This window comes from Propithecus coquereli, unplaced genomic scaffold (assembly GCF_000956105.1).
Source record: "Propithecus coquereli isolate 6110/MARCELLA unplaced genomic scaffold, Pcoq_1.0 Scaffold459, whole genome shotgun sequence".
NCBI classification, from domain to species: Eukaryota; Metazoa; Chordata; class Mammalia; order Primates; family Indriidae; genus Propithecus; species Propithecus coquereli.
In genome coordinates this window covers 3,100,676-3,113,736 of record NW_012150385.1, presented here as the reverse complement: position 1 = coordinate 3,113,736, position 13,061 = coordinate 3,100,676, and the positions used below count along the sequence as shown (strand labels likewise).

At 45.6% G+C, this 13,061-nt stretch overlaps 1 protein-coding gene across 1 annotated transcript in view; it reads right to left on the bottom strand.

Moving 5' to 3' along the window:
• Positions 1 to 12,429, bottom strand: part of NOP14 (NOP14 nucleolar protein) — a 33,305-nt gene extending 20,876 nt beyond the window's left edge. The window contains exons 1-3 of the mRNA XM_012655039.1: positions 12,139 to 12,429; positions 1,982 to 2,116; positions 1,328 to 1,469 (exon numbers count right to left, since the gene is read on the bottom strand). Of these exons, the coding sequence (XP_012510493.1) occupies positions 1,328 to 1,469; positions 1,982 to 2,116; positions 12,139 to 12,321 (460 nt within the window). The 5' untranslated portion in view covers positions 12,322 to 12,429. The remainder of the gene's footprint in view (positions 1 to 1,327; positions 1,470 to 1,981; positions 2,117 to 12,138) is intronic.
• Positions 12,430 to 13,061: the final 632 nt, after the last annotated feature.

The window sequence follows — 13,061 nt, the reverse complement described above, 5'->3', positions numbered from 1 at the left end:
CCCAAGTAAATGCATTTTACAGCTAAGGGTATACAAAAAGTCCTGAACAATGAAAAGTGCAAAGAGAAAGGCACAGAGGATGAAACTACTAGCCATTCCCTTTATAACCATGAAGCTCTGGCGGAGTCAGAGGCCTATTCCTGGTGCTGTTATGTGGAACAGTGGGTTCTGCACCACAAGCTGCCTTAACTCCTAAACCTTCTGCCCCCTGGATTATCCAAATATCCAAAGGTAAGCCCAGGCTTTAATTCCTTAGCTTTCCACACACTAAAAAGACAAAAGGTTGATCAGTTTTAGTTTTGTGCGGCTTTGTTTTGAAAAATGGGACCTACTCTGACTTAAAAGGAATACAAACTAATTAATGACAATGACAGCAACTTTACAAACAGGGCCCAAGACAGTCAGACTTAGAGTCCTAAACTCAGTTCAGTTGTATATTATTTATTTTTTTTTTTTTGAGACAGACTCTCACTCTGTTTGCCTGGGCTAGAGTGCTGTGGTGTCATCCTAGCTCACAGCAATCTCAAACTCCTGGGCTCAAGCGATCCTTCTGCCTCAGCTTCCCGAGTAGCTGGGACTACAGGCATGCGCCACCATGCCCGGCTAATTTTTTCTTATATTTTTAGCTGTCCGATTAATTTCTTTCTAATTTTAGTAGAGACGGGGTTTCGCTCTTGCTCAGGCTGGTCTTGAACTCCTGAGCTCAAGCAATCCGCCCGCCTCGGCCTCCCAGAGTGCTAGGATTACAGGCGTGAGCCACCACGCCTAGCCCAGTTGTATATTAATGCTTTTTAAAGCCAAAACTTAATGTTTCATGTTATTATTTACTGATAAGAAGCTCAATATTATCTCCCTCACAAAACTGCTATAACTGGTTCCACAGTAAATAAAGACTAAAAGAACTACAAAAACACCACTGGTATGGTATTAGGTCAGAACCTATAAAACAGCAGGCAGCAAAGCAGTGCAGTTGAGTGCAAAAGACCCTTCTTAGGAGTCAGGCAGGTGGGTTTTATGTGACTCCTGGGTTGGGCAAATCATCTTACCTCTCTCTCAGCTCATGAATAATACAAGCTATTGTGAGGTTCAAGTAAGATAATGGATATTAATGTGCTTTCTCAGCCCATAAAAGCACCCAGAAGTTCTGAAATATAAAAAAAAAGAAAAAAAAAAAAAAAACCTCAAAGATGGTCACATGTGGAATTTATTGAGAGGTTAATGATCAGTGAACTTTTCTGCGACAACTTTTTCTAGAGGAGAAAGTCACACAGTGAACAGACCGTCCCTGGCTCTAAGACCCCAGGCCCACGTGGCACCCCGGCCTCACCAGAAAGTGTTCCTCGTTCCTCAACATCGCTGTCGCTATCCACAATGTCATTATGTTTCTCAATGTCTGCCAAAGACTGGCCATAATGCGTCAATTCCTCATCTTCATTTAGGTTGTAGATGCTTTTTTTCTCATGATGTCGCTGACAGAAGAGAAAAAAAAATCAGTTTCCTAAATTACCACATTCACTTCATAGCAAAAAACAATTATTTTTCCATTATATGTGAATATGACAATGCAGCCTAAGCAGCCTTAGGGAATATTCTAAGTCGTCTGAGCAATGAGTCAGACATAAACAGAGCTCACGGAAGGGAATTCTTAAATATGTCAATAGGCCAGGTAAGCCACTGGTAAATCATGCAGTCTTACCCCCCAGCCACGCTTCTCAGTCCACTGGCTCTCCACTCAACTCCAGTACACAATGCCGCCATTTACTATGGTTAAGATATTTATCCATTCAACTAACATTTGCAGAAGGTTGCTTCTGCTTTAGCCTAGCCAGAAAAGGTATAGGATTCAAGAGCTATCCCCTGTACCCAGTGGGTGAGTGCCCATGAACGTGTAAATGAACGAAGGGGAGAAACAGCTTCCATCTTGGGCTTGATCTCAGTGTAAAACGTACAGCAAACACCCTCCTCCAATTTTTTTCCATACCTGTTGTTCCAGAGCAAACCTCTTCATCATCTTTTCTTCTGCACTTATGTTGCTATTGTACTCCCCAAAGCGTTTATCTCTAAATACATTGGATTTATCTCTTTCTTTGTACTCCTTTAGTAATGTCTGTGTACGCTGAAAAACAGATTATAAAACAATCTCACAAAAAAAATTCTTGTGATTTCCTCCAAAAGGGACATTTTTTTTTGGGTGAGGGGGAGACAGGGTCTTACTCTACCACTCTGGCTGGAGTGCAGTGGCATGATCACAGCTTACAGCAAACTCAAATTCCTGGGCTCAAGCGATCCTCCTGCCTCAGCCTCCTGAGTAGCTGGGACTACTCAGTCACACAACGTGATGCCTGGCTAATTTTTCTATTTTCTGTAGAGATGCGGTCTCACTCTCACTCAGGCTGGTCTCGAACTGCTGGGCTCTAGTGATCCTCCCACCTCAGGCTCCCAGGGTGCTAGGATTACAGGTGTGAGCCACTGTGCCCGGCCAGAATGGTGCATATTTTAAAGTTCAGAGCTATGCACTGTGATGTCAAAGTTCATACAGAATCTGCTTTCATCCATGGTAAACTTTCCCTACTAGGAACAGAATTTTGAGAAGAGAAAACCAACTCACTCTCAATGATAATGGAGTAATCACTTTATTTTCCCCTTTAGAGTTTGTCTGTCAGTGCTGAAAGGAAGAGCAAAAAGCACACTAGCCAAGCTAAAGACATGAACTGTTCTTCCAGCCGCCTTATGGTTTAAGCAAGTGTGTACTTTAGGCTGGATTCATTTGGAAAAGCGGAGTAGGTTTAGATCCCTTCTATCATGGAGGAGGGTGGTTATTTCCCATCAAAGGTGCTCCTAGGAAATATACAGTTGTGTCTTCCTGTGTGAGGTACAAGACCATAAACAAGCTGATCACCTGGGGTCACAGTCTCTCTAGACATTATGCTCCAGAACATCAAAAGCAGCAATATTTTAAATAGACAATTCAACAGCTAATAGCAAGTATCAAATAATCTGGTATTTTCCCAGTAGCAATAACAAACAAGTTCAACATTATCCAAAGTTGGTTGCCCTTGAGGTTGAATTCCCTAAAATAGGGAGAGGACAAAGGAAGGTGGGGAATGAGGGCAGCCTCAGTGACGTGAGGTGGCTATATGAGGAAGTTTTCCCCATTGCAGAAATCCTTATATTTGCTAAGGGACTGCCATTTCACCAGAGTTTATACGGCAACCAGGGACAAAAGAAATTGGTACCAATCATGACACAACTGGATCACTTGAAATGATCCAATTCCATAGTTTTACAAACCCGCCACAAAGTAGACACCTTGGCAGAGATTTGAAACCTCTGATCTAACCTCAGAATTGAATGTCTCTTGCATTCTTCGGGATTCCTCTAATTTGTGAAAAGCCACTTTGACAGATGCACACATGTGGTGGGAGGGAGAGACAGGGTCAGAGATGAACTAGAGGTTAAGGAACCCACCTTTAAGGTCAAAAACAAAGAGGTAGAAGAGGAGAGAAAAGGAGAGTGGGAGTGGAAGGTGTTAAGCAGCAGCCAGGCAGGAGCAGAAGACACTAAGTGAAGGAGAAAGCAAGCACTGGCTGTGCCTGATTTAGATTTAGAGCACATTCCATTTGGGGAGGTCACCAAAGTGTTAACAATGTGGAAGGGGAAAGTGATGGGAAGAGAACAGCTTTCTTATTTCACTTCAAAATATGAATACGGTATTTCAATTAAAATGCATCAAAAACCCCTCTGCTGCCTAAAAAGTAGGAAGCCATCAACTAGTTCAATAAATACTTCCAAGGCAATTTCCATTTTTTCAATTACGTTTCATGAACCAGTTTCTCTGCAAAAGACCTGGGTTATTAAACCCTTGTAACTTCTACTGTGGTATTTAGTTCAGGTGCTAAACAAAATTTATTAAAAACACCCTGGGCACAACTTCCTGATGCTTTTGGACTAGAGCCCCAAGTGGACCAGAGGGTTCCACTGCTGTCACTCTGTTCTTACCACTTCTTTTGTTATGACCAGTCCAGCTCAGTAAGGGGTGGGGAAGGAATGAGGAAGAACAAGATCCTGTTGGGTGCCAGCAATAAAGGTTTCATTTGCCACACACAGTACTGTATTAGGTTAAGCTCTCTGAAACCTACGCAGTTCCTCATTTGCAGAATAAAAATTAAAGTGATAAGTCACTATTTAAATCACAAGGTCTGGCTGGCAATCAAATGCGAGAACACACATGAACATGAACATGAGCGCGCGCGCGCGCACACACACACACACACACACACACACACACACACACACCACAACACCAGGATGGTGGACAGACTCAAGTCCAGACCTATAGTGACCACAAGATCTGGAATCTATTCGTTGTTCACAGATTGGAGATGACCTCAACAACATCACATGGGTTGGCCTATACTGCTAGATGAACACCCTGTATGAACAGAGGCTGCTTAGACGCTACATGGCGAAGACTTCCTCAGCCTAACCCTGCAAAGAGAGGGAGCTACTAATGATAGTGACAGACACTTCCACCAGGAAGGAGGTGGGTGGGGCAAGGCATCAGCCATCTCTGTGCCTGTAAAAACATTAGTTCTCATTATCTGGGATTTGATTCTATGGGTAAATTTTAGTGAACATCCCTTAGGCAAGCAGTCCCTGACCTTTTTGGCACCAGGGACTGATTTCATAGAAGACAATTTTTCCACGGATTGAGGAGGGTGGAGCTCTGCAGCCCAGGTCCTAACAGGCCAGGGACTTGGTTGGGGACTGCAGCCTTAGGCCATAAATACATAAATTCAGTATGATTTCACAGTACCTATTACAGTTTAGGAAAGAAAAGAAATAGGATAATGCAGGATAACCTAGGAACTAATTGTGTTTGCAACTACTAAGTAAGTCTAATACTAATATAGGTAAACTCACTTTCAAATGATTATTTCTTAACCACTCTCCTTCCTAACAGTCAGGTTAATACTTTTGATGAAATAAACTGAAATAATAAACCACTTAGTATTATCAGGTCTGATTTTTAGGACAGAAAACAAAGTTGTGTGTGAGAAACAGGTTAAAGCAGTTTCCCCAGTTCCACTGACCCTCTCAGGCAGGGGAATGAACTTCTGAGGGAAGTCTCAACAACTCTGCATGTTTTCATCATAATATCCTTTCCTTTCCTTTTTAATTTAACCATTTGTAATCCTTACTGATTCTTCCTATTGATTTCAAAGGTAGGCTCTTTCACATTTTAACAAACACAAAGTGACACAAAGTCTAATGGAAACTCTCCTTAGCCACTCTGGTTGGGATCAGCCTCAGGGCCAGCAACCAAGACTTATTTACCTTTAAATAATATGAGTAAGTATGCCAGATTTATGCATGCTAAATAGAACATTTAACCTAGGCTCAGCGACATTGGGGATACTCAGAATGCAATTCTGTCTGTAATAGATTTTGAGTTGCCCCACACAGATGGGGACACTCCCAAAGTAATGTGCTCCAGTGATCCTGCATATAGTGATGTGTATACCACCTGGTCTTTACTGCCAGTAAGCCAATAAAATGCCAAAAGGCACAGGTGGCACTGAAAGGTACACATTCTGGAGTTCCAGACCAGAAGAAAGCAATCTCAGTTCCACTCTCTTCTCGCAGAAGAAGTAAGTAGGGGAAAAAAGGCCTCTCCTAATGAGCTCTTCTTGTTCTTCACACAGGGTAGACGGAAAAGCCCAGGTTTTTGAGACACAGTGAGAGCCAGACAACAACTCTTCCCTCATTAGGCGAACACCAGTGGGCTACTAAGGGTAATAAGTAGAACGAAATATTTTGCGAGCGTAGGGGCCGTCCCTGGGCAAAATTGGCTTAAGCCCAGAGTCAGCGAAACTGGGTGTGCTCTCCTTGGCACCAGAGGTCAACAGGTCCGCACACAGCCTGTTGGACAAACAGAACTATTCCTCATGACAGATAGCTTTATGATAGATAACCAAGCGCCTGGGATCTTGCAAACAAGCCAAGGCATCTCATTGTCCTGCATACGGTAATGAGATAAAGAAGTTAAGATACAAGAAGTTAAGACGCAAACGTCTGCTTCCCTTAAGGAATCGTCTGGAAGGAATGAAAATGTGTTTCCTCAAGACGCCCAAGGTAGTCACGTACCAGGAAGTAGCTGCCGGACATAGAAAAAGTATATAATAAAGCGACTGGTAGAACTGTCTACTGCAGTCTTGTAAGTCTTGTGTGTGTCTGTGTGTTTCTTTCTGTGTCCATCCCCTGTTCTGCAATCCGGGCCGCGACATGCGAGGAAGACCACATTCACATAACTTTTATTACGGTATATTGTTCTAATTGTTCTATTTTATTATTAGGTATTGTTGGTAATCTTACTGTGCCTAATTTACAAACTTTATCATAGGTATGTACATATAAGAAGAAATAGTATATACAGCTTAGTACCATCTGTGGTTTCTGGCATCCACTGAGGGTCTTGGAACATATCCCCTATGGATAAGGGGGGACTACTGCGTGTTTTATAAATGTGATATATTACTAAACCTGTAATCTTTTTATAATGAGGTAAAAATAATAAATATTGCTTTTAAACATCTGCCAGGCTAGGCAAGCCCTGCCTGTGTGTAAGAGGCAGGACTTGCGCGTGCACACCTCGGACCATCAGGTGACCTTCAATGGGGCAGAAGTAAAAAAAAAAAAAAATATTAGGTTATTAAGTATGAAATGTCCAATTTCCTTAAGTACTAAGTTTGACAGTTGATATCTGACATTTTTGTTTTATTTTTATTGTGAAGGTACATTCTCAGTCTTTCAAATGCACGTGTTGGCTTATGATTATCTTTCAGATTTTTTTTAGAGCAATTTTTGTGAAACCATGGATAAGTCAAAAATTCGTGTTATCTTCAAATATGAGTTCTGTTGCATAACCAATGCAGCGCAGACAGCTTGAAATATCAAAGAAGTGTTTGGGAAGGATGTGGTTAATGAATGCACAGTACATGGATGGTTTCAGAAGTTCTGTTTTGGTGATTTTAATCTTGAAAATGAGCCACGTGGGTGACCTGAGACAAAGGAGGATAATGATAAGCTGAAAGCCGTACTGGAAGCGAATCCATCTCAACATACGTATGAATTAGCAACAAGGTCTGATGTTACTATTCCAATAATATTGTACCATTTGAAACAAATGGACAAGGTAAAGAAGCAGGATAGATGGGTACTGCATGAATTAAACAAGTATCAGAAGAGAAATTGTCTCGAAGCTTGCCTTTCTTTGCTGTCATGACATAAAGGCAAACCATTTCTGCATCATATTGTTATGTGTGATGAAAATGGATTATTTTTGACAATCAAAAGTGTTCAATACAATGGCTGAATAAAGATGAAGTGCTGAAACACAGTCCAAAACCAAATATTTATCCAAAAAAGCTAAGGGTGTCTGTTTGGTGGTCCAGCGCTGGTATCATCCACTACAGCTTCATGAAACTTGGTCAATCGATTGTAGTAGATGTCTGCTGCAACCAACTGGTCGAAATGATGAGGATGCTTGCGATTAAGCAGCCGAGATTGGCCAATAGAGACAGGTCGATCCTCTTGTAAGACAATGCTCAACCACATGTTGCACAAACAACGCAGCTCAAACTACGAAGCCGGACTTGGAAACTCTCTGTCATCCACCATATTCATCAGTCATGGCGCCAACTGACTACCACTTCTTCCAGGGTTTGGACCACTTCTTCCAAGGAAAAATATTCCATTCTCAACAAGCTGTGGAAAACACTTTTTGCGATTTCATTGCCACTTGCTCTCCAGGCTTCTTTACTGCTGGCATAAACAAGTCATCATTAGGATGGCAAAACTGTGTCGACAGATCAGGTGCATACTTTGATTAATTGAACTGCTTCTTGCTTGAGATATAATAAACTACACTTTTGATTCAAAATTGGGCATTTCATATTCATTGACAAGAAATGGTGTAAACATTAGTCAACTAATAGTTGACAAGAAATGGTGTAAACATTTTCAGGCTATATTTAACTCAAGAGGAAGGAGTCAGGGCAGACAGCAAAACATAAAGGAGGCCCACATTTATGGTAGATCCTGCTTACACAGCTCTACAAACAAGTCACACACCCACTGTCCAGAGGCTCTTTAAGTCTACAACACAGAGGCATCACAGCTGGCAGAGGAGAATCCTTGCCCGCTCAACATACATCTCCAAAGGCCTCAGACCAGCACCTGAGGGGCACAGAGAAATTACCTAGGACAGAAACAGGGTGTCTCACTCATCAGGACAGCTTACCAACCCACAGGAGCTCCGGAGGGCACCTCACATAGGCCTAGCAGGTGACCTTGAGAGTGTGTACACAGATTCCTACCAGCTCCACAACCTCCTGGCCAGGACTTTGGAAGGTGCTTAACCCCCGTCCCCCAGGGACCACATCTGTAGAAGGGAGAGAACATAGTACCCACCTAGGTCAGCTGTCAAGAGGATTATGAGTTAACAGGAGAAGATGGCTTAGGACAGAGTCGGGCACAGGGTAACTGCCTAAGCGTGTAAACGTCAAGCACTGAGTCTGGCTTTACTAACAGCTCAGTCCCACCACTTCCGACCTGAAGAAAGTGAGACAACGGCTCCTTGCCTCAGTTTCCTCATGTATAAAATGGGAAAATAACAGTACTTCCCCCTCATAAGGCTGACTGTGAAGATTAAATGTGGATTTTGTGGCACAGTGCCCAACCCACTGTAAGGAATCAATAACTATATTAATAACTGCTATGCTATAAAGTGATGTACTGGGACTGGCACCTGGCAGTCTTGACACAAAGCTGCCCTCTTATTTCCATCTGAGTGCCCAATGTGCTCTGACTGACCAGTGGAGAAAAGACAATCGGGACAGCACATTTACTGCCAAGGGAGCAGCACACATGAAAAGTTCCAGGCCTACTGCGCCAGCCCCCTGTACCATTACACACATACCAAGTTATGACTCAAATGGACGATCTGCTGCCCCTCAGACAGCCCTGAACTCCGCACTCTTCAGTACGCTGGGACAATGTGCCTTCATGCGTGTTTCCCCTCAACCCATGAACAGCTCACTCACCCTGCAGGACTTGAATGTGATTTCGTCTACGAAGAATTTTCTATTACATTTTCTTCCTGTCCAATCTCTTTTTTTTTTTTTTTGAGACAGAGTCTCACTGTGTTGCCCGGGCTAGGGTGCCATGGCATCATCCTAGCTCACAGCAACCTCAAACTCCTGGGCTCAAGCGATCCTCCTGCCTCAGCCTCCCAAGTAGCTGGGACTACAGGCATGCCCCATCATGCTCGGCTAATTTTTTCTATATATTTTTAGTTGTCCGATTAATTTCTTTCTATTTTTAGTAGAGATGGGGTCTCACTCTTGCTCAGGCTGGTCTTGAACTCCCGAGCTCAAACAATCCGCCCGCCTCGGCCTCCCAGAGTGCTAGGATTACAGGCATGAGCCACCGCGCCCGGCCCCTGTCCCGGCCCCTGTCCCGGCCCCTGTCTGATCTCTTAAGGCACTCAGGTTCTACTTTTGATCTGCATTTCTATCATTAGCCAAGCACCGGGCATTCAAAGAACAGTAGCAATGACCCTCTCAGGCCTTTAGCACAAAGCAGGGAGGTGGACATGCCAGATCCTAGAGGTTTAGCAACCTGTTTGATCGCGGCTATGGAGCCTGGGAAAGTAACAGAAGTGGTGACCTGGCTGGCCCGTTATGGACCTTGGGAGGTAAGGCAGGCCTTTTTGGACAACGCAAGAGTATGCAAGAGATGAAGCAAGAACAACAGCCAGATTGTGAAGGAGTTTGAGAATAACACGCCAAGAAGTTTAATAGCTAGTATTGCTCACGCCTGTAATCCTAGCACTCTGGGAGGCTGAGGTGGGAGGATCCCTTGAGCTCAGGAGTTTGAGACCAGCCTAAGCAAGAGCAAGATCTGGCCTCTACAAAAATACAAAATTAGCCAGGTGTGGTGGCAAGCGCCTGTAGTCCCAGCTACTAGGGAGGCTGAGGCAGGAGGACTGCTTGAGCCCAGGAGTTTGAGGTTGCAGCAAGCTATGATGACACCACCGCACTCTATCCAGAGTGACAGAGCAAGACTCTGTCAAACACACACACAAACAAACAAAATAATAGCTAGTATGTAGAAAACACTTAATATGTGCTAAATGCGCTATCTTATTTCATTCTTATAAACCACCGTGAAAAGTAAGATGTACATTATCTCTACTTTAGAAATGAGAAAACTTCCTGAAATTAAAGTATGCAAAATAAAGAAGATGCAGTTTTACACAAAAAAGAAAAAAGAAAAGCGAGGAAACAATCCAAGTGCCCATCAATACATGAGTAGATTAATAAAATGTGCTGTTTGTATACCACGGAGTTCTACTTAGCCACAAAAAACAATGGTGATCTAGTACCTCTTGTATTATCCTAGATAGAGCTGGAGCCCATACTACCAAGTGAAGTATCACAAGATGGAAAAACAAGCACCACACGTACTCACCATCAAACTGGTATTAACAGACTTAACTAACACTTAAGTGCACATATAGTAATAACATTCATAAAGTGTCGGGCAGGTAGGAGCAGGGGAGGAGGGATGGTATATTCACACCTAATGGGTGCAGTGCACACCATCTGGGGGATGGACACACTTGAAGCTCTGACTCGGGTGGGGCAAAGGCAATATATGTAATCTAAACATTTGTACCCCTGTAATTTGATGAAATTAAAAAAAAAAAAAAGAAACGAACGAGAAAACCGAAGCTCAAGTGGTGAAGGCACATGTGTCTATTCTACAGGGCACACTATCCTATTCCCCTATGCCTACTGTTCACCCAGCCCTGGGGTAGGTATGAAGGACTCTTACTGAAGTCAGTTTCAAGTCTGTCTTGCCTGTTACACACGCTGTCATCTCCTTGCACTAAGGATGATATGTGATTTGATGCAAAGATGTGGATTGCACACTGTGTGACAACATTAGCTCCTGAAGGCAGGGGCCAGCTCTCATTTACCTTTATCTCCCAGCAGCTAGAACAGAGCTTAAATAGAAGCACACAGTGTAGCACAAAGGCTTTGCAGACATTAAAGACCTAAATGCATGCCCCAGCCCTTACCAGTTGTGTGACCTTAGGAAATTTATTTCTCCTTTCTGTGTCTTAATTTTTCACCAACCTACTAACGTATCTTTACCAGTAACAATAAATACTTAAAAAAAAAACCCCATGTCTCCTAAGTTGCATACAGGATGGCAGTTGCTGAACTGAGTTTGAAATGAAGGTAAATAATACTGTGGGACTGGACCATAAACACAGGAAAGAAGAAAGCGATGAGACCTTCCACAGAAGGTACCGTTTCAGTTATCTCCCAAGGGACAAAGTCATGTGCCTCCATGGAGAGGGAGATACATTCATTCTCCAAACATCTCAGAAGCATCCTGTGTAAGCTCTCATCCATGGACCTTAGGTCGGTAGTGCTCACAGTCTAAGTGAGGAAGGGTTAAAACAAGTACAAGACGCCACAGCAACTCAGAAGTGATTAACTATGCCAGAGGCAGCTGGAGGAGTGACCAAAAACCACGTGTGGAGGGTCTCAAGAAGGGACAAGAGTTTTCCAGGAGAAAGTCATTCCAGATCGTAGAAAAGTTGAGGCACGGAGTTTAAAAAGTCAATACTGCAAGAGCGAGACCCTGTCTCTAATAAAAACAGAAAGAAATTGGCTGGACAACTAAAAATATACAGAAAAAATTAGCCGGGCATGGTGGCGCATGCCTGTAGTCCCAGCTACTCGGGAGGCTGAGGCAGGATTGTTTGAGCCTAGGAGTGTGAGGTTGCTGTGAGCTAGGCTGACGCCACGGCACTCCCTCCAGCCCGGGCAAAAGACTGAGACTCTGTCTCAAAAAAAAAAAAAAAAAAAAAGTCAATACTATGTAACTATCACGGTCTCCATTTTACAGACGAGGAAACTGAGGCACAAGGAAGTACGCAGCTAGCCAGCGTGGGGCCCCGATCCTGGCAGTCCGCGCTATCCCGAGCTAGTTCAAAGCGCAGGGGCGGCGGCCGGGGCGGGGAGGGAGGCCCACGGCGGGCAGGGGACGCGGCCCGCTTACCTTCCTGATGGCCCGCGCGCGGGACACGCCGGGCAGTCCCACATCGTGGCGCGTCTTCCTGCCCAGGATCTGAAACTTCTGCCTGTTGACTTTCACTTCGAACGGGTTGGGGCAGGCCTTCACCGGGTCTCGCCGCGCCCCCAACGCCTTCCTTCGCGCCCCGGCCGCCTTCGCCTTCCCCATGGCGCACACGCCGTCGCACCCCTAGGCGCCGGTGCCTCCCAGGTTTCCGAGACACAGTGGAGGTAAGCCCGTCCGGCGACCCTAGCTGCGGAAAACTGCCGGCTGCGGAGCGCGTCTCCTCGGCAACACGTGCTGAGCCGCGGGGCAGCACCCAGCGTCGTCTCGCGGTAGCTGCGCAAGCTCCCGGAGATCGCGAGTAGACAGGTCCGGGAATTGCAGTATTGCCAGGCTTCCGCTCAGGAGTAGGCTGAAGGACTACAACTCCCAGCAGGCCACGCCCCCGCGGCCCGTCGCGTCTTCCCGGCGCGGAGCCTTCTGGGAGCTGTAGTACCCCGCGAGGCGCCGCAAGCACCTCGGGCTTGGAAGCAAGGGGAGACCTCCGGCGCCCTCTTCTGGAAAGCCGTTAGCGCGGAGCCGGCCGGTGTGCGAGTAGCGGGCGACGGCGGCAGCGGCGGCGGCAGTAGCTGTCGCCGCCCCGCCGCCAGGGGTGGCGCCCCTGCCAGTGAGCCCCTCGGCGATGACTCGGGGTTGCCGGGGGCCAGGCCCTGAGGAGGAAGTTGCACGCGCTGGGCGAGGGCGTTGGGGCTGAGAGGAGCCGGAGCGAACAGCGCGGCGGCGGTGACAGCGGAGACTCGCGGCGGCCGGGCTGCCCGCTCCCCTCGCCCCGGCCGTCCCCTCGCTGGGGCCCGCGGCGAGGCCTCCCCGGGCCGACCTCCGCGCCGGCGGCGGCGGCGGCGGCG